The sequence below is a fragment of the Saccostrea echinata genome, unplaced genomic scaffold (genome assembly GCF_033153115.1).
Source record: "Saccostrea echinata isolate AGI-Se365-2 ecotype Australia unplaced genomic scaffold, CSIRO_AGI_Sech_v1 ptg000054l, whole genome shotgun sequence".
NCBI lineage: Eukaryota > Metazoa > Mollusca > Bivalvia > Ostreida > Ostreidae > Saccostrea > Saccostrea echinata.
The window spans coordinates 29,648,410-29,668,068 of record NW_026889803.1 but is presented as its reverse complement, the minus strand read 5'-3'; the positions used below and the strand labels follow the sequence as shown (position 1 = coordinate 29,668,068).

The 19,659-nt window shown below is 31.6% G+C and overlaps 2 protein-coding genes across 4 annotated transcripts; one reads left to right on the top strand and one right to left on the bottom strand.

Moving 5' to 3' along the window:
- Positions 1–5,985: 5,985 nt before the first annotated feature.
- Positions 5,986–12,041, bottom strand: LOC133172705 (sin3 histone deacetylase corepressor complex component SDS3-like). Of its 3 annotated transcripts, none has more exons than XM_061307656.1 (10): positions 11,915–12,041; positions 11,106–11,120; positions 9,966–10,032; positions 9,649–9,796; positions 9,305–9,364; positions 8,826–8,922; positions 8,197–8,307; positions 7,622–7,793; positions 6,824–6,908; positions 5,986–6,289 (listed from the first exon to the last, which is right to left on the bottom strand). In XM_061307656.1, the coding sequence occupies exons 1-10, from the start codon at positions 12,039–12,041 to the stop codon at positions 6,200–6,202; spliced, it is 972 nt and encodes a 323-aa protein (XP_061163640.1). In that variant the 3' UTR covers positions 5,986–6,199. The 3 variants fall into 3 exon arrangements, with proteins under 3 accessions (XP_061163640.1, XP_061163641.1, XP_061163642.1); XM_061307657.1 differs by having other exon boundaries at positions 7,622–7,790; XM_061307658.1 differs by lacking the exon at positions 11,106–11,120.
- Positions 12,042–12,496: 455 nt separating this feature from the next.
- Positions 12,497–18,849, top strand: LOC133205165 (derlin-2-like). Its single transcript, XM_061340912.1, has 6 exons — positions 12,497–12,651; positions 12,746–12,811; positions 13,130–13,297; positions 14,465–14,660; positions 17,425–17,515; positions 18,066–18,849. Exons 1-6 carry the CDS (start codon positions 12,562–12,564, stop codon positions 18,184–18,186), a joined length of 732 nt encoding a protein of 243 aa, XP_061196896.1. The 5' UTR covers positions 12,497–12,561; the 3' UTR covers positions 18,187–18,849.
- The last annotated feature ends 810 nt before the right edge of the window (positions 18,850–19,659 follow it).

Below are 19,659 nucleotides of genomic sequence, written 5' to 3'. Positions count from 1 at the left end.
TTTTTGTTTTTGTGATTAATCAATTTATCCTTCCGTCTAATAAAAGTAGTCCCATTGTATGCCGAACACTGTTTGGATATGTATTTTTTTTTTCTTTTCACTTTTAGTCTAAATAAGCAAACACAAATAAATTAAAAATAACATGTTAGAGTGTACATGCTTTTTTGCTATTGTTTCGATATTATATTTCTATATTGGTTATATTTTGCGGAGTGATTTTAAAATGACAATGTGGCGCGGATCTAGAGTTCCAAACCCAATGTACATGTTTGAACTGCCATAAAGCATATATATCATGTTTATCTCTTACAACTTCATCGACATGTTTCTGTTTGAAAATCAAATATAAATAATACGACTCAGGTGCAATATCTATTTTATGGTGGCATATTTCTGCATGCTCCCTACACAGCTACATGCAAGATAAATTATGTCAACATGTAAAAAAAGAATGTTAACATGCAAGATTATGTCTACATGCAAGAAAATTATGGTATCATGCAAGTTACCGATCTTTGTAGGGAATCTGATTTTTAACATGGGTAAACCTATTTACTAACGCCAGTATCATGCAAGATGCAACATTAAATTATGTTGACAACTTGACATGCAACTTACTTATTAAGGTATGTCACTCGTGAAACTTGTTATATCAAGGATTTTTTCAGAAGTATATTTTAGATAAGTACTCATATAGCATGACTCAAAATCGGAAAGAAAATGGGGGGTCAGTGTGCATATTACTGAGCTACGGTACAATTAAGTTGACCTTTTTGCACTTAAATTGTAACTCTTTGGTTAATCACTTTAATCTTTATCATATTTTATCAGATGTAATTATGGCAATAAATATGATCTTATTTTAAGTAAAATAGTTTGAATAATATTTATCATTGAACAAATCATGCAAATTAATGCGCATAAATTATTGTGTGACCTTTTTGCACTAAAAAAATATCATATTTGGAGTATAAAAAATCTAAGTATGCAACAAAATATTTTCTTGTATCAAACTTTTTATGACTTAAGTGCAGATTGGTTGGAAGTATCGTGTTGTTTAAAATAATAAAAGAAAAAGTTGGGGTCAGTGATGTAAATTTTGAGATATTAGTCAAAATGTACGATTTTCAAGCAAAAAACGGTGTAAATTTTATCTTGACCTCTTTAATATATCTTCATTGCTTGGCAAAGTCTGTTCCGTGAATGTGTAAGATTTGTTCTTAAAATATAAATTGGGACCTATATTTAATATTCCTAGCATTTCATAACGGAAAATATTCTCCAAGTAAAAATATGCGGGGCTAAAGTTCCAAGATATTAAATTTGACAAATGTGTAGATTTGAAGAATTTTCTTCTAAATATCCTTCCACCTCAAGAAATAGTCCCTCATAAATCTTGTTTCTTTATGAATTTGTGAGCAGTTTTTTAATTGAATTTTGAATAATTTGCATTGTTTAATTTAAATATGTTATAAAAATTGAATTGTAATAAATAGTTTTGAAGTTAAAGGTTCTGACTGAAATTTTCTAAAAAGCTGACGAGTGACATACCTTAAGTCAACATGCAAGTTAATTATGTTTATATGCAACATATTTATGTCAACATGCAAGATAATAATGTTGACATGTGACTTATTTATGTCAACTTGCAACATTTAAAAGTTGATATGAAATGGGTCATTTAAAAAGGGAAGCTTGGTATAATAATTTGCATGTCAACATAATAATTGTGCGGTAACTATATATGTTGCATGTAAATGTCATAAATAAGTTGCATGTCAACATAAATATATCTCATGTTGACATAAATATGTTGCATGTTAAGATTATTATCTTGAAAGTTGACATAAATATCTTGCATGTTAAATTAACACAATATTGCATGTTGACATAAACATAAATAACATCACATGTTGACATAAAATATAGCTCGTATGTCAATAGAATTACCTCTCATGTTCACAAACTTGCATGTAATCACAATTATCTCGCATGTTGATATAAACAAGTCATATGCTGAAATAAATAAGTTGCATGTCAAAACAAATATCTCTCATGTTGACATAAATAACTCACATGTCAATTATGAGTCAGATACTGCATGGTGTTTGTAAGTAAAATTACCAATACATGTATTAAATCAGATTATCTTTAAAGATTTGTAACTAATTATCTTGCATGTAGATATAAATATCTTGCATGTTGACATACATTTCTTGCATATTGACATAATTTATCTTGCACGTTGGGACAGAAATATGCCACCATAATATTCACAGTTGTTTTACATATAAAAGTACTATATATATATATATATATATATATATATATATATATATATATATATATATATATATATATATATATATATATATATATATATATATATATATATATATATATATATAGTTAGTAATTTTTTTAGTGCTTGCAGCTACTATGACTTTTTCTCAGTTGTGCAGAGAGGCTCTAATTTCTTACCCTATTTGGTTTTACAAATGACATCAATTATATATATTATATATATATATATATATATATATATATATATATATATATATATATATATATATATATATATATATATATATATATATATATATAATTGATGTCATTTGTCAAAGAAATTAGAGCCTCTCTGCACAACTGAGAAAAAGTCATAGTAGCTGCAAGCACTAAAAAAAAAAATTACTAACTTCTTTGATATTTCTTTTATTATACCATTTATACAAAGTCATCCCCTATTGATGTTAAATTTAATCACCCCACCCCACCCCCAATACTGGCTATGAAAATAATTGCAATTTAATGAGGTGCTGTTTTAAGTATTTTTAGGTATTTTCTTATATTCAAAAAAAAAAAAAATCTTCAAATCAAAAAATAAAATGATTTAATTACTTGATAACTTCATTTTTGATGGTGAGAAAAGTTAGAAACCTAAAGTAGAACTAACTAAATTTGTGCTCTCTGGGATGTTTCTTTTTTCATCTCCAAGTATGATATTTGAATTGAATTTGAATTGAAATGAATTGAATTGAACATATTTTATTGACAAAGAGTCAGTAGGATTAGACACAATTCAAGAACTTAAATATTCTTCTCCTAATACAACATTTTGTAAAATTGCCAAAATAAAATGAATGTATATACATGGTCTACTACATATATACATAGTAGTTTCTGTAATAGAAGGAAAATAAGATCTTCTTTAAATGTACAAATCTAGATTTACATTGTTAAAAAAAATAAGCTTTTTTGAAAAGCAACCACATTCATTTAGAAAAGTTTGAATAATCTTGAAAAGTTCAGCATTTTGTTCATTAGTAAGAGAATCATCACCCTATAGCATTAAATGTACATATAAATTATTTAATGACAATAGCTTGCTTTTGCATAAATTTACAAGCGAGAAATAGATGGTATGCATCTTCTAGTCGTCCTCATGAACAATTTGGACTGGTTATCAAGTTACAGCAAAATAAGTCAGAGTTTAAAATACAATGGTGTCTTAATCTTGTATGAATTATGTTCAAAAACCTTCCATATGAAAAATATTTCTTAGGTTTTACAATGTTGTTGTGCAGACAGTTCTTAAAAATTTTAATAGAAGTTGCCTCCCTTGATCTAAGACTAAGTGAATTCCACTTTCTGACAGTATCAGGAGTAAATGATTTGTTAAATAATTCTAATCTGTATTTTGGCAAAGAATAGTTTAAGGAATTCCTAGTTGTGTATCCTGAAATATTGCCTCTTGTACCAGGTAATAAAATTTGTATATAAGAAGGTACTAAACTATAGTGCATTTTATACATTGTTTTAGTTTTGCTGTTTCTTCTGTATTCCAAAGGTTCCAAACCAATTTCCAAATATAACGATTTTTTTTGAAGCAATAATTGTAAGCCCAGTAAGTATTCTTGCAACAAATACAGGTGACTCTCGATCTCTCGAAGTTCAAGGGACTGCAAGAAAAGTTAGAGAGATCAAGGGGTTCGAGAGATAGAAAGTGAATAAAATCTGGAACTTTTTGAAGATTTTCAATGTCTGTCTTTGTGCATCCAGACCAAACTTCAAAAGCATATTCTAGTTGTGGCCTAATAAAAGATATATACATCTGGGATAGAATATCTCTTGACACAGTAAATTTTAGCTTTTTAATTAACCCCCGTTTTTGTAAGCTTTCTTTACAATGATATCAATATGATCAGACCGTCTTAAGTTTGAGGACAGCAGTATCCCAAGATGTTTGTGTTCTGTAAAATATTCTAATTAGCAATTGTCAAAAAATAACTTAGGTAACTGCTGCACATTTTTTAAATGAAAAAATACAGCTTTGGTTTTCTGTGGGTTAAAATTCAATAACCATTTCTTTGACCATTCATCTAGTATTCTAAGATCATGATTAAGATTTTGCTCAATATGATTATTATTATCTGAACATTTTTTGTTTACGATATTCAACAATTATTTTCCAAATTTGTGAACTTCATGGTCCCTTGGTCAGGCATTCTGGTGTTAGGGCGGTGCTCTATTGATTATACATGTAGATTGAAATGCATTAATTCTTTGAAAATCTTCTTCTCTGCCCCTGGGTAATAAGCACTCAAATTAAAAGCATGTTTATGATAAGCAAGGGTACCTCTTCCAAAATTCGGAAATTTATGCCCCCCCCCCCCCCCCCCCGGGTCAGGAGTTCTGGTGTTAGGGAGGGGTTCTGTTGATCAGACAGTAAATATGCATAAATTCTGTACAAATTTTCTCTGCTCCTGGGTATTAAGGAAACAAACTAAGTGCATGGTGATGATGAGCAAGGAAGCCTCTTCCAAAATTGTGAAATTCATAGCCCTTGGGTTAAGGGTTTTGGCGTTAAGGTTGTAATATGCAAGGGTGTTTTAACAAAGTTGTAATATGCAAGGGTGTTTATACCAGATTAAATTCTGGACCACTTGGTCAAGTATTCTGGTGCTGGGCAGGGCTTTGTTGATATCGTAGGCAATTTGTTCGCTACTGGAAGACTTTATTCCTCTTTGCTTTTCACTTACTGTAAAATGCACTGTTTGTCAAAAAAACGTCATGAAAAATACCAGTGTTACAATCCACTTGACCTTTGACCTACTCTGCAAAAAATACCCTGGACAGTTTCAATTTACTTAATATGTCTTTTGAATTTTGAGAGGCAGGGTTTTGATAATTAGCATTTCTACATGTTTATGAGCTCATGATACTGTATTTTGATACCGTATTATATTTAGTTATCACACAAACTTATATTTAAAAGCTATCAAAATACATCAGGATTGGTATTCAACAATGGATCATGTATATTAAAGACAGACGGAAATCTTTTTGAAGTGTTGTTGGAAACAGATACATGTAATAATAAAGTGATAATTATTTCTGATAATTTCAATTTTTCATTTGGTTTGTTCCTGAAAAAATGTCAAATGTGTGCAAAACAGGAACACACCATTCATTTGAGGGTCAGCAAACCATATTTTCTGTGTCAGATTCTATTGCAGTCATACTATCCAAGGACAATATTTTTTTTCTTTCCAGGCAAATGCATGAACTCAAATGCTAGTATTAAATAAATAGCTGACCACTCTTAGATTTATTTACATCTTTAATGAAGCTATAAAGCAAGCGATACATGCACTCCTTGGAACACTCTAGTACTACAAATGAAAGCCCTAAGCCCAAAAGCCCAAAGATACTCTATGACAAATTTGATAAAAATTGGTTAATGGGTTCTTGAGATATAGCCCACATTCCAGATATTTACTCTTTGAGCCTCTGCCTCAGAAGCATTGCATCAAGGGAGAAAACCATTTCATGACATGCAGAAATTAATCTGCATTTTTTTTTTAAAAAGCATCCAATCTTTGTTCTCATTCAGAAGAGTTTACAATGAATTTAACTGGGTGTGCTCTCTAGCTCCCTAGTCCATTCTGGCCCACAGTCTTAACCAAAATATAATTGAACACCAGATCTATTTAACAAAACATCTTTAATACTCTCAGAGTATAAATAAACTTCACATAGGTAGTTAAAAACATCATACAAAATACATTTAATGGTGGCAGTGTTCAATTTTCTTATCACTGAATGCATCAGGAAGAAACATTTTCACAACAGACGTGACGTTTTTTTCACAATGTAATGATATATCAGCACATACATATATAATACTAATAAGCACCTTTCACCTGCGTCTTAAAAATATCTGTCCTTTTTCTAATTGCCCAACTGAAATTCTCATTTTACAGTTGTCTGGAATTTTTCTAATCCAAATCTGTAAATATGAAAAATCATGCCATGTATAACTGAAGAACACATTTACTGTAAAATCACATATTTTTGTGGCATCAAATTTTCAAGGTTTGAGGGAAAAAAAAAACTGGTTTATGGGGATTTGATTTTGTGGTTTGAAAAGTGTTGGGTGGGTATGTATATGAAATTTTACATTCTGTGGAGAACATGAATTCATGAGTTAACGTTATAATGATTAATTTGTCATATACCCCTCTATAATTAGCGAAATATAATAAAAGGAAACTTCTTGGATCAATAATACAATTTTTATCCATTAAATAGAACATTTATCCAAGGAACTTTTTAATACGGAAGAAAAAAATGTCATGAAAATTGTGAACGATGTCATCAGTTTCAGAGAGGGGTGATATGGATTCAGAATATTAGTGTGGTGATCCGGAAAGTCGGATCACAACATAAAGGGATTGCATGAAATGAAAAGTAAAATTGAGTGATACACAGTTGGGTATATAATAAAGTATGGTATATATGGTCAGTAGCCAATAAAACTCACCTCTTGTGTACCCACAGCTGTAATTACCCCTGTAAACTTCCCCATATCCTTGGACTCTACAAATACTGGTTGATTCCGATGGAACCTATCGGGAAAGTTATGAAATATTAAAACTTATAGACACCTGTTTTTAAATAACTGGAAAAACTTGATAACTCCGGCATGATGTTTTAAAAAAAAGGTTAGTTTTCCTTATCACAATAGTTTACATTGCCAAGTAGGTGCAAGTTACTGTATACAGGGAAATTTTCATCCCCATTTTATTTTTGCCCCTTTTGCCCTACTCACAGGTGGGTGAGTTTAAAACAGGACAAATTCGAAAAACACAGTATAATTTCTTAAGCAGAACTGTGACTGGGCCAATTTAAAATGGGGCAATTTTTTTTACAAGTGTGACAGGGCGAAAATAACCCTGTATACAGTAACAACTCCTTCTCTTAAAATATGTCTACGTTTATGTACAAATGGACAGTGGAACAATTCATTTTGTTTTACTTTACAAGATATCACAGAACTTCCTTTATAACTCTGTGCTTCACAATTCTCAAGTATCATAAAATAGTTTATTTCTGCAATTGACCAACTGTTGCTGGATTTTGTAAATCATTAGTTTTCACTAAATAATAAAATCATCCATCTTCATTAAAACTACTGAAACTACAAAATTTCAAATGCTCCCTTTAAAGAAATTAAACTGCACAAAATTCAAGCCAAAGAAATTATGTTATTGGTATGCCCAAACACTTGCCTATGTACATGTACATGTATGAGGATCTAGAGAAACAGAGAAGTACAAACCATCTTTTATCATAATAAAGCCTCCCATCGTCAATTTTGGCTTCGGCTATAATGGCTTCTATGGGTGATGGATGCGGGGTGACCTTCTTACTGACAGGTTTCCCACTAACTTTGTTGATGATTCGTAAATCGTCTAAAATGTCTCCCTCATCCAGATACAGATTTAGTTGTGGTAAGATAGTCAAGGTTTAAAGGTTATTCTAGACAATTTCTCTGCATTGCTACTTTTAGTCTATAATTTTAATGCGTAAAAGAAGATGCTCACAAATGTGAAAGGTTCATATAAACCTCTGGCAAAATCATTAACTACTTTAAAATTTTTTTTTTTACATCACATATATATGTATTTTCCATAAGCTAAATCAATTATTGAAATAAAAAAGCATCAATCTCAATGGTTAACAACTACTATTTTTCTTCAAATGCAGGATTAGGTTTATTTTTCCTTTTGCATATACTACTTTTTCCCCCTTCTAAACATGTCTTCACAATATCTATTAAAAATCTTCAATTTCCTGGTTTCAAATATAAAAAAAATTTCATGTTCATGTATCTTAGTACAAGTAAAAGGATATCAGGTGTCTGTTTCCGTCTTTTCTCTGGGAGGGGCATCGGGTCATTGGGTCTTCTGCGTAGCTTTCTTGTAGTCACAGGTTTAATTTCCATGGAGTCGGAGAGAAGAAATCCTGAGGAAAAGATACAGGGCATCCTCTTAATTCAATTACAGAGAAAGACCTAAACTTACATAAAACTTCCTTGGCATTATGCTACACTAAAAAAGGTTTAACAGCAGTGTAATCAATTCAAAAGCTGTGCTATTCTAACTTAACACTGCAAAACTGATGCATCATATATTCTTTCATATATGATCTTAGACTAGCAATTTTTTTTTCCAAAAACCAAAAGTCAACTATTCCAAAAAAAAAAAAAAACTTCATGGACGTGACAAGTCATAGAAAGACAACTCTGATGCAAAACTTACAGTATCCTAATATGTAAATGTATGCTAATTTATGAATACTGTAAGGTATGCTAATTTATAAATATTGTAAGTTGGTGCGCGGGGGGGGGGGGGGGGGGGGGGGCATATCTAAAAGATGTCCATTCTGTGACTTGTTTTATCTTGAGTTGTAGTACTGATGATTTATTGTATCTTTGATTTTTTCCTATGACTTGTCACAGACCCTGTAAAAATGTAAAATACCTCCTGTTAGGTCCATGGAGTTTCTCTCATTTTCTATATTCTTCTTTTTCTCTTCAAACTCCAGAATGAGATTCTCTTTAAGCTCTATTTTCTTTTCCTAAATGATGAAAAAAAAATAATTTGTAACTCTCATTACAATGAATTTTTGAGACTCAGATAAAAAATGTCATTGTTTCACTTTAATACGCCAGAGCCAAAATTTTTATTAAAGTTAATTAAGGGAGAAATCACCAAGTCACTGATAATTAGTTTATCAATTTTATGTATAGTCTTCCATGTTTCAAATTCTACAAAAGCAAACAACAAGTGAACAGGCAAACACTTTATAATTTCTTCATCCCCTCTTTCCCAGTAAAACATTTTTTTTATACAAATCAAGTCAGTGACAATGCATGCTGCATATTGTAAAATCAGCCAAAATCCATGATCCACTCTACACTACATACATTGTACATGTACCTTTCCAGATTTAATATTACCTCAAAGTCTTTGACAGATGCTTTCTTTTCCTTTATATACTCTCTTTCTACTACATCAAGCTGAAACACAAAAGGATTTTGAAGTTCAAGCACATTCACATATTTTTATCTGCAGTTTACAGTGCATCTCACTCTGCAAAATTTAAGATAAGTATGTTCTCAAAACTTTTCTGCAATTTAAACTAAATTCCATTTTCATGAAAACAACATGAAGACAGGTTAACACTGTAATAAATCAAATATACTGTGATCTTGCACAAACTTAAAAAACGTCTAAAAATTGTTGATTAGTATAAGTAATTAGCAAATAACAACTAAGCTAAAATATGCACTTTAAAAATCACCTCAAATTCTCTCCAGATTTCATTGATGCGAATCCGTTCCTTATAATTCTGATCTATTTTTTTCCTCTTCTTTATGTATTCAGGTAAAGTGCCTTCTTCTAACTGCTGCAGTTGTTTTTTCAAGTGTGCCAGTTTGTCTTGATACATTCTGTTTATAATTCAATGAAGAAATCAGATTTATATACTTTATTTTCCAGATTTAGATATTTTTGTTATGAGATTCATTACCATAAATATAAAGCTGCTCCTTGAACTATTCAAAATATTAATAGATGTACTTCAGTTGTTCCAGTTCAGAATTAACTCTCAGTACTCACTGTTCTTTGATTTCTGTGTATTCCGTTTCTCGCTTAACCATGTCTGTTTCACTGGCATCCTCTGTATCTAAAACAACAGTTTTAAAATAAAACTCAGCATCAATAAGCATTATATACATCTGTGTACTGATTCAATACAGTTTTTGTTCTTTTTTATCCCACAATTTCAACTGCTATATTAAATTTCAAACTAAATGCATAATGTTTAAATATGTTAATACTTTTGTAAGGATTTGCACAATGTATTAAATTGATACTATTAAAACCAAAACTAACCAAATGATTAGATTATGGTCATATCAGTAGAAAATATACAAAATGATAACTAGACCTTAATATAATGAGGCTTTTGACCTGTTGAGACTTAATTGAGAGTAAAATCCTTTTCTATGCTGGATGATCTGAAATCTCCAGCAAATTCATGCATTATAAATGTATTGTTGTAACTAAATATAATGTATGCATTTAAAATTTTATCATATGAATATCGGACGAATGTGACACTCTGCCAAAAATGCCTTGTACGGAAAACTATAAATACCTTCATACTATGATTGTCCTTCATACGAAATCAACATATTAATTAATAAAGCCTAATTAATGATTTAAAATAAACTTTTATTAATAAATCAAAACAGAATTATGATGACTCATCATTTTTGTTTCTTTTTGAAATGTTACCCAGAGACAGACATCAAACTGTGTCAATATTTTCCGATGGTTATTGAGACTGCTAGCTAGGATCTTCCTTTGATTTTTTTTAAAGTAAAGATACATTTAGTAAATACAGCAAATTTATGCTAAAAATCATTAAAATAATAGGAAGTTGTTACAGTCATGCCATATTCATTCAAGTCTTGAGAGACTTAAAATCTTAGTTATAACCACATGCACAAAGCTAAAAGTATTAAAGAACAGTGTATGCAAAGTGAAAGTAGACCCCAGAGGGAGTTTCTACTGTATTCTTATCAAATTCACTAAATTTATGATAAATCTTGACAGTTTTATGTTAATTCCAGCTTCCACTGGTATAGCAATAATCAATTGGCATCTTCTTTTACTTTGGAAAAAATAATTGCCAACGATCATAAATCATATTAGGGAAATTTAATAGATTATACTGAGTCATCATTTACTTACTGAAGGAAGCCATTGCTACAATGATATCATTACAAGAAAGATAACTCTAATTTAAATAATGAACAATACATTGTCAATTTAAAAATCATCCGATCATCCTCTTTTACCTACAAATACAAGTTAACATGTATAACACTTACATTAGAATTTGTATAACATATTGCAAAGAAGAAAACTTAAAAGAATCCAAAAGAATCCAAAATGACAATCATATTTATAGCACCAATTACAACTATTCATGTTTGAAAAGCTTCAAAACTACACATAGACTAGGAAATATCATTCACATTACTGAGAATGAAACAAGGGAAATAATATTCTTCATAAAAGTTTATCTGTTGGTTTAATCATAAGAACAGTCTTCATGATATGGAATTTAATGTTATTTAATATTAAAAATAAAACATATTTGTAAATTTAGGACTTTAGTGCCTAGCAATGCTATAATAAACAAAACCCAATCTAATGGTTTCATTAAATAATTATTGTGTCTTATCTATGACTTGAAAGATTCCCTCCCCTCCTTTCCATGCTTTTCAAACCCAGACAGAGGAAACTCGAACCCAAAACAATAATCCAAAATGAAACAGATGTTTTGCTCCATTGGATTTTGCAATAAAAAAGGAGCTTTTTAACGTATACTTAAATAAATATCTTACACAAATACCGAATCAAAAAGAAAAACGTTCGTTAAAAAAAAAAATAGATGGTAAACAAGCTATAAACCATAATGCTGCTTCATGCTTGGCGCCAAAGCGTAAACGCAGGGATTGTGAAGACAGAAAACCCTGTTTTGCATTTTTCCTCACCTTCATCGGTAAAATTTTCATCAAAATCTCGATCATCATCCAAGTCTAGGCTATCGACATCATCGTAATCCGTATCATTAATGTATCGAGGAGAAGATGTGTAACTTGACGCCATATTTGTTTTCATCGGATGTGCATTGAAGCGGTGCCTAGTCAATTCGTTGCAGCAAAGACAAAGGCATGTTGGGACATAAACAAAAAGTGTTTAAAAAATATTCATACTAAGGACAAAACAAAATGATTTCAATTATATAATTCATAAGTATCTCAAGATATGGTCGTTTCAATTTTCTATATCACATTTTGTAAGATTTCTTTACATTTTTATTTTTAAAAAGAAAAAATTTACATGTAACGTTACTTGATAATGATCTAGGCGAGGGTTTAAGAATGCATTGTTAACAAATCTGTATTTGCTAGATTGTACATATATATATATAATCATCATGATGTAAAAGTATGTTTATTTTAATAATATAATTCATAAAAACAACATTATTGCATGATCAATCGAGTTTCTATTGTACAACTTAATATTTTTCTTTTCTGAGTACGCATGCGTAATATACGTGTTTTGGTATCTTATTTTTCCCGAATTAACTCTATTTCTTTCTACTTTTCCTGACATTGCAGAAGACGAACTCAAAATGGCACACACATTTCAACAAGAATACATGGAAATGCCACCTATCACTAGAGCTTATACAACAGCATGTGTGTTAACAACAATCGCTGTTGTAAGTTTCTACTTTTTTTTTTTCAGAAAATCTGAGAAGAAAAAAAAGTGTTTTCTTTTTATTAAATGCTTATTTGCTTTCTTTTTTATTTCAGCAACTTGACATTATTTCACCGCTTCAGATCTACTTTAACCCAGATGCAATATTTTCAAAGTATCAGGTGAACACTTTACATCTACTGCATTTTAAATATAAGGCATTGTCAGTAACTTAAAAAAAAGCTGTTATTACTTTGATTGAGATGGGTCATTTATTCACACTCTGGAGAAATTATAAACAATTGATAACTGTTATTGATGACATATAGATAACAAAATTTTAAAACCAGACCACCCTGGTCCCAGGTTAAGCCAAATTAGATGCCTAAACTATGTGTAATTTTCCCCCTAATTTATTTGAATAAAGTGTTTGTGTTAATAGCAGCTTTAATGGACCTTGTATGATTGTAATTCAGGATCTCACTGTCTTTTGTTTTCAGATATGGCGCCTTGTCACAAACTTCATGTATTTTGGTCCGATTGGTTTTAACTTCCTATTCAACATTATATTTGCATACCGCTACTGTCGAATGCTTGAGGAGGGGTCATTTCGGAACAAAACAGCTGATTTTTTTTTCATGATTTTGTTTGGATGTACATTAATGATTGTATCCTTGCTTATACATTTCTTTTTGTCAAATACTTTGGTTATATACACATATATCAAGTGTGGTCCCATCTGTCATACTGTACTGATTCCGGGATTTTAAGGTACGACCATGCAGGGTTCTAAATTAGTCACTGATGACATCATGTGACATCAGTTGTGTATAAATACCGAGACTCTGCAGTCATCTGTAGTTGTTCTTCGGATGCAGCCAAGGTTAGTAGACGAGTGTAGTGAATATAGTATTCACATTTAATATTCCTCGCCTGTTTTACAGTTAGAGAGAGAATTTGGAAGGCCAAACCAGTTAAGGCCTGCCACAAACAAGGTTGACCTCCAGTATGGAGGCTAGCCATAGTTTGTTTGATCTTGTCTGCATTGGCTGACCAGTCTGTCCAGGCTGCTATACTCATTGTCTGTCCTGAATAAGGCATCCTACAGTGAGTGTAGTGGTTGAAGGACTATCACATATACTGTCCGTCCTGAATAAGGCATCCTACAGTATATGCGATAGTCTGAGGGCGACTGGGCTTTTGTTGTAGTATTAGGTTAGGACTACCAGATAATTTGTTACTTGCCTCTGATTGTTATTGATTTACCATTTGATTATTGTTTACCTAGATAAGGTTAGGACATATTTGTATATTTGGCAGTCCCCTGAAATCATACCAATCAGTTTTTAATCAGTTAATGTTGAACACCCCAAACCCTGGAATTGACCAGGTATGACCCCTGTGTTTTTATGTAAATGTACAGGGTTATTTTCACTATGTTATTTTCACCCTATCACAATTAGAAAAAGCTTTGTCTCAAAATATGTCAAGACACAATGAAAATGTCATGTTAAAAGAGAGATAACTATTATGACTGTGTCACTGCTGAATTCACCCCACTTTGAATGTGCCCACTAATGACAAGGGCAAAAGGTGTGAAAATAAAATGGAGACAAAAATTTCCTTGTTTGCATTTACTATCTTGAATCTTTAGATATCTTGCAGATTTGTCTCTCCTGCTGAATTTAAGCTAATGAGGGTTTGACAAGGAAAAAAAATACTCTTCTGAAACTTTAAGTGATTAAAACATGAATTTAAATTAATTTCAAATTCTTATAAAAATATTCATGAAGCTTTAATGCAAATGATGTGAATTTATCCTTAACAATTTTCAGGTATTAGGTTTTTTTGTAAACATAGTATTTTTAGGTAGTGCCTTTACCATCATGTTAGTCTATTTGTGGAGTCGTCGTAATCCCTATGTCAGAATGAATTTCTTTGGGTTGATGACATTCCATGCACCATATCTGCCATGGGTTTTGCTTGGTTTCTCGGTTTTGCTGGGAAATTCTGTCATGGTTGATTTGATGGGTAAGATTTGTGTCAGTACTTAAAATTAAATAAAAATTGTTTTTGTAAATAAAATATTTTTCTTTAATTGTAAGACTAAGGAGTCCTAAAATTTGCTGTATCAAAACAGTGCAACTCACTTATAATGATACAAAATGTGTCTGTTTAATATAGTAGCTCATTTATTATAATAGATTTTTAGGTCACTCAGGTGACCTATTGCTATCTGTTTCTGTCTTCTTGCATTGTTTGTAAACTGTTGTACATTTTCAGCTTCTTCTCATAAACTGTTTGACCAATTTCAACCAATTTTGGTATAGAGCATTTATGAGGAAAAGGAACCAAGAACATTTATGAGGAAAAAGAACCAAAAATTGTGAATTTCATGCTCCCTGCTCCCCTGAGGCTTGAGGGGTGGGTCAAAAACCTTCAAAATCAATGCAGTTTTCAATAATCTTCTTAACTCCTGGGCATCAAGGTGTCAAACTGTTGGCATGATTGTAAAAAGTAATGAGTTCTTTATCAAAATAGTGAATTACATGGCCCCAGGGTCAGGGGTTCTGGAGTTAAGGGTGGGGCTCTAAAACTTGATCATATAGTGAAAATGCATTTTTTTTGAAAAGCTTCCTCTCTCACTCTGTATATAAAGCAGACAGACTAAGTGCATAGTTGTGATGAGCAAGGGTGATTCTTCTAAAATTTTGATATTCATGGCCCCTAGATCAGGGGTTCTGGTGTTAGGAAGAAAAGCTTCCTCTCTCACTCTGTATATAAAGCAGACAGACTAAGTGCATAGTTGTGATGAGCAAGGGTGATTCTTCTAAAATTTTGAAATTCATGGCCCCTAGATCAGGGGTTCTGGTGTTAGGATAGGCTCTGTTGATTATATAGTAAAAATGGTATTTCTTTGAAATTCTTTTTGTCTGCTTCTGGGTTTTAAGCATACATACTAAGTGTATGATTAAGACGAACAAGGATGCCTCTTTAAAAATTGTGAATTTCATGGGCCTTGGGTCAGGGGTTCAGATGTAATGGCCGGGCTCTTTTGATGATACAGTGAAAATGCATTAATTATTTGAAAATCTTCTTCTTTGCCCCTGGATACTTAGCAAATATATTAAGTGCATGGTTATGATGACTATGTGTGTCTTCATCAAAATAGTGAAATTCATTGCCCCTGGGTCAGGGGTTTTGGTGTTAGGTAGGGACTTTCTTAAATTATACAGTGAAAATGCATTAATTCTTTGAAAATCTTCTCTGCCTCTGGGTATATATCAGAAAAACTAATTGCATTTTTATGATGAGCAAGGATGCCTCCTCCAAAATTATGAATTTCACGGCCTCTGGATCAGGGCTTCATGTGTAAAACTGAGTATTTAGCAAACACACATTAAATGCACGATCTCTTCCAGACCTATATATCATGGCCGTAGGAACCGGGGGGGGGGGGGGGGGGGGGGGGGGGGGTGTTAAGTGCATGGTTATGATGAGTATGGATGCCTACTTCAGAATAGTGAAATTCATGGCCCCTGGTTTTGGTGTTAGGGATGGACTGTATTGATTATATAGTGAAAATGCATTAATGCTTTGAAATTTAGGAGACAAACGGAGTACAAAGTTGTACTGAGCAAGATTTTTACCAGATTTGTGAAATTATGGATCACTGGATCAAGTGTTCAGGTGCTGGGCAGGGCTCTATTGATCATGTAGGGAAATTTGTACTTTACAAAGAAAAGCTATTCCCCTTTTCTATTCACCTATGATAATTTAATTAATCACTGTAAATAATTTAATTGATAGGTCAGTGGAATAAAAGAATTATACAAGAATTTTTAATGTATAATACAAAAATACTTTCATAGTTTTTTAAAGGCCAGGTAGACTTCTAAGTAAATTATAAATAAAAATGAGGCAAAAATATGTTATCTTTATACAATAAATGTTCTCCAAAGACCATGAAAGCTTAAGGTCAGAATTTACTGTATCTGTGTTGAAGCTCTACTGTATTCAGTCTGAATTGTGAAACTGGCAAGTGGGAGTATATTACCACTGGCTTATACAGGCAAGTAACTAGATCTACCAGTTACTTTATGATTGTTACTGAATATTAGACTGTTTTGCTGATCCCCAATCATCCTATTTCTCTAGCTTTGGGGCAACATATATTCATCTACATATCAGTTTATTTCACTTTATTTAAAATTTAATGGATCCTTTACAGTGTTGTATTATACTCATGTGACCATTAAGGCCCTTAGGCCTCTTGGTGAAACATAAAATCCTGTATGACATATCACAGAGGTTAATTTTTATAAACTTGTTCTTGAATCAGGATAGTACATGTATTTCAGAAATTTTTGCCTTGTTCTCTCTTCTCTCCTTTTACCCCCATTCTTTAGAGGTCAATTTAAAATGGGCTAATAAATATATCAACTTGAAATAACAAAAAATAGCGAACGGATTTTGTCTGAAATTTATAAATGGAGCAAAAGTTTTGAATCCCTTTGAGTTTATATAAGAAGGTACAAAATTTTCCAATTCCCTGTAAATGAAACATAATTTAAAAAGGATTCTGTAAGTACTACAGTTTATAATTGCTGAGATCAAAGAAATGCTGCGGACATTTTTCTCCATTATATAATGTCCTTGACTTTTTGGGGAATTATCTTGTTACTACGTGCAGTGTAGGAATTGCCAATTTTTGCTTTAATATCTCATATTTTTTTTAAAATATGATTTTAAGTATATAGAACATGTAATATATTCTTAAATTTGTAACTTACAGGAATTGCTGTGGGTCATATCTATTACTTTTTGGAAGATGTCTTTCCACAGCAACCAGGAGGATTTAAAATTCTTAGAACTCCATGGTTTTTGTAAGTATGAATCTTGATAGTGTTGACCAAGAAAGTATTTTATAACTGGACAAAAATCATATGGAAGCAATGGTAAAACTCATTTTCATACTATTTAGTGCTATAGTGTGTGTGTTTAAATTCCAATACTAAAAGTGGAACTTATAATCTTCTGTGATTGTTGTCATGGCCACAGGTAAACAAATCAAAAATCTGGTCATTATGAGTATAGCACATTCAGTTTGAATTTTCTCTGGCTCCATTCAAACTTGAATGCATTATATTGCCATATGTTTCCAGAAGTAGGGAGATCATAAAAAAAATTTCTATATATATTTTGGGGAAGTTTAGTCTTAAACTTAGTAATTTTCCATTGCCATATGATGTTGACTAGATAAATTTCATTAAAAATAAATAACTTTTTACTTCAGTAATATTAGAATAACTAAACGGCAAAAAAAAAAAACAAAAAAAAAAAAAACAAAACAAAAAAAAAAAAAAATACATAATATTTATTTGATGTATTCTGAGTCTCCACTACCAGTCATTTGGTTGTTTGTAATATTTGTAGGACCTACCTCCTAGATGGTCCCCCTGAAGATCCCAACTACAACCCACTCCCAGAGGATCGACCCGGGGGATTTAACTGGGGTGAGGCACAAAGACCACCCCAACAAGATGGTGAAAATTGACACCAAAATTTATCTAGTCTTAACATTTTACCCAAATAAAATTTGTAAAAAGAGTTGGAAAATTGGGATATGAGACTTATTTCATGAGAGAGGGAAAGATGCAAAAGCTTGAGAAAGGATCATGTGTGCAAATGCCAACATGTTTGTCTGTACATGTGCAATATGTGCACTTGAGCTGACGCTTTAACTTTTATTCTGTGATAGATCTGTTCTTATTGATACAATACCTGATTTTTGTCCATGATTTAACACATGTAACACACAGTTTTCCCCTCATCATTTCAGCTTTTTGTCTATTCATGTACGTATAATTTCATTCATCCTTAACTTTCAGTGGGTTGTCTACAAGGTTTTTGTATATTGTCATGATTTTTTTTTTCAGTAAAATTTTAGTGTCAAGTTTGGTAAACTCCTTGATGATTTAGTTTCATACATGTAGAGATCCATGTATGATTATTTGAAATACATGTACATACATGTATTTAATTATATTTTCTGTACAGGAATGTTTCTTTTTAATAAATACCATGTATGTTAATTGATATGAGGAAAAACATTGAATTTTGATGAGTAGTCATTGTTTTAATACATCAAGACATTCTGTACATTAAAGTATGTACATAATATGTTAAGTTGGATTAATAAATCTAGCTATTTTAAGAACTGTACTTGTATATTATTAAAGAGTTATTAGTCACCAGTAAAATGGAAGGGGGTATACGTTTTATCATCCTCTGCTTGCCTACCTGTCTTTACTCTCTTCAGAAGTTTATTTTATCAACTTTGTGATACTGTAAAAACACTTTCTTTCGTGGGGTCAAAATCTCATGGTTTGAGGAAAAATATTGCTTGTTGGGTATTGATTTCTTGGTTGAAGAAAAGACATCATACTGTATTTTGAAATTTTATCATTTCATGGAGGGCATGAATTCATGGGTCATCTGGGTCTCTTCATACCATGAAAATAATGAAATTTAAACCCATGAAAATTAGTGATTTCACGGCATTTGATTGAGGTTTAGTACTTTCTTTTGTACATGTGTATAGAAATTGGAAGATGATTGCAAGTTTAATGGAATTTCAACTTTATCAGGTTGAGATATGTTCATTTACGAAAAAATAATCAATAAAAATTCTATTTACCGGTACCAAGATAAAAAAAAAATGTAAATGATGACCAGGTTCCACATTTAGCTCTTCTGAGCCTACGAACAGCAGAGTAATGGGCTAATCGCGGCTTTGCTTTTCATTAAAAAAAATTTTTCCCTTTGTATTCCCATGTAAAAATTTGATCCCCTGTTATAGCCCCACCCAACCCCTGGGGCAAAAAACGTAAACAAACTTTAATCAACACTATGTAAGAAAGCTTTTACAGAAGTTTCATGTTTTCTTGCATTGTCATTCTGGACATTTTAAACTGACCCCACCTTATTTTTACCCTTTCTTCATAATTTCATATTGGAAGGGGGTTTG

Bases quoted from the DNA above. Each gene is read 5' to 3' on its own strand.
- LOC133172705 (XM_061307656.1), bottom strand. From the start codon at position 12,041: ATGAAAACAAATATGGCGTCAAGTTACACATCTTCTCCTCGATACATT. The intron at 9,365-9,648 runs GTGATTTTTAAA...TTTGTGTTTCAG, and splicing joins AAATCTGGAGAGAATTTGAG to CTTGATGTAGTAGAAAGAGA. The intron at 6,290-6,823 runs GTGAGTTTTATT...TCATATTTACAG, and splicing joins CAGCTGTGGGTACACAAGAG to ATTTGGATTAGAAAAATTCC.
- LOC133205165 (XM_061340912.1), top strand. From the start codon at position 12,562: ATGGCACACACATTTCAACAAGAATACATGGAAATGCCACCTATCACT. The intron at 13,298-14,464 runs GTATCCTTGCTT...AACAATTTTCAG, and splicing joins TTGGATGTACATTAATGATT to GTATTAGGTTTTTTTGTAAA. The intron at 14,661-17,424 runs GTAAGATTTGTG...TGTAACTTACAG, and splicing joins TGTCATGGTTGATTTGATGG to GAATTGCTGTGGGTCATATC.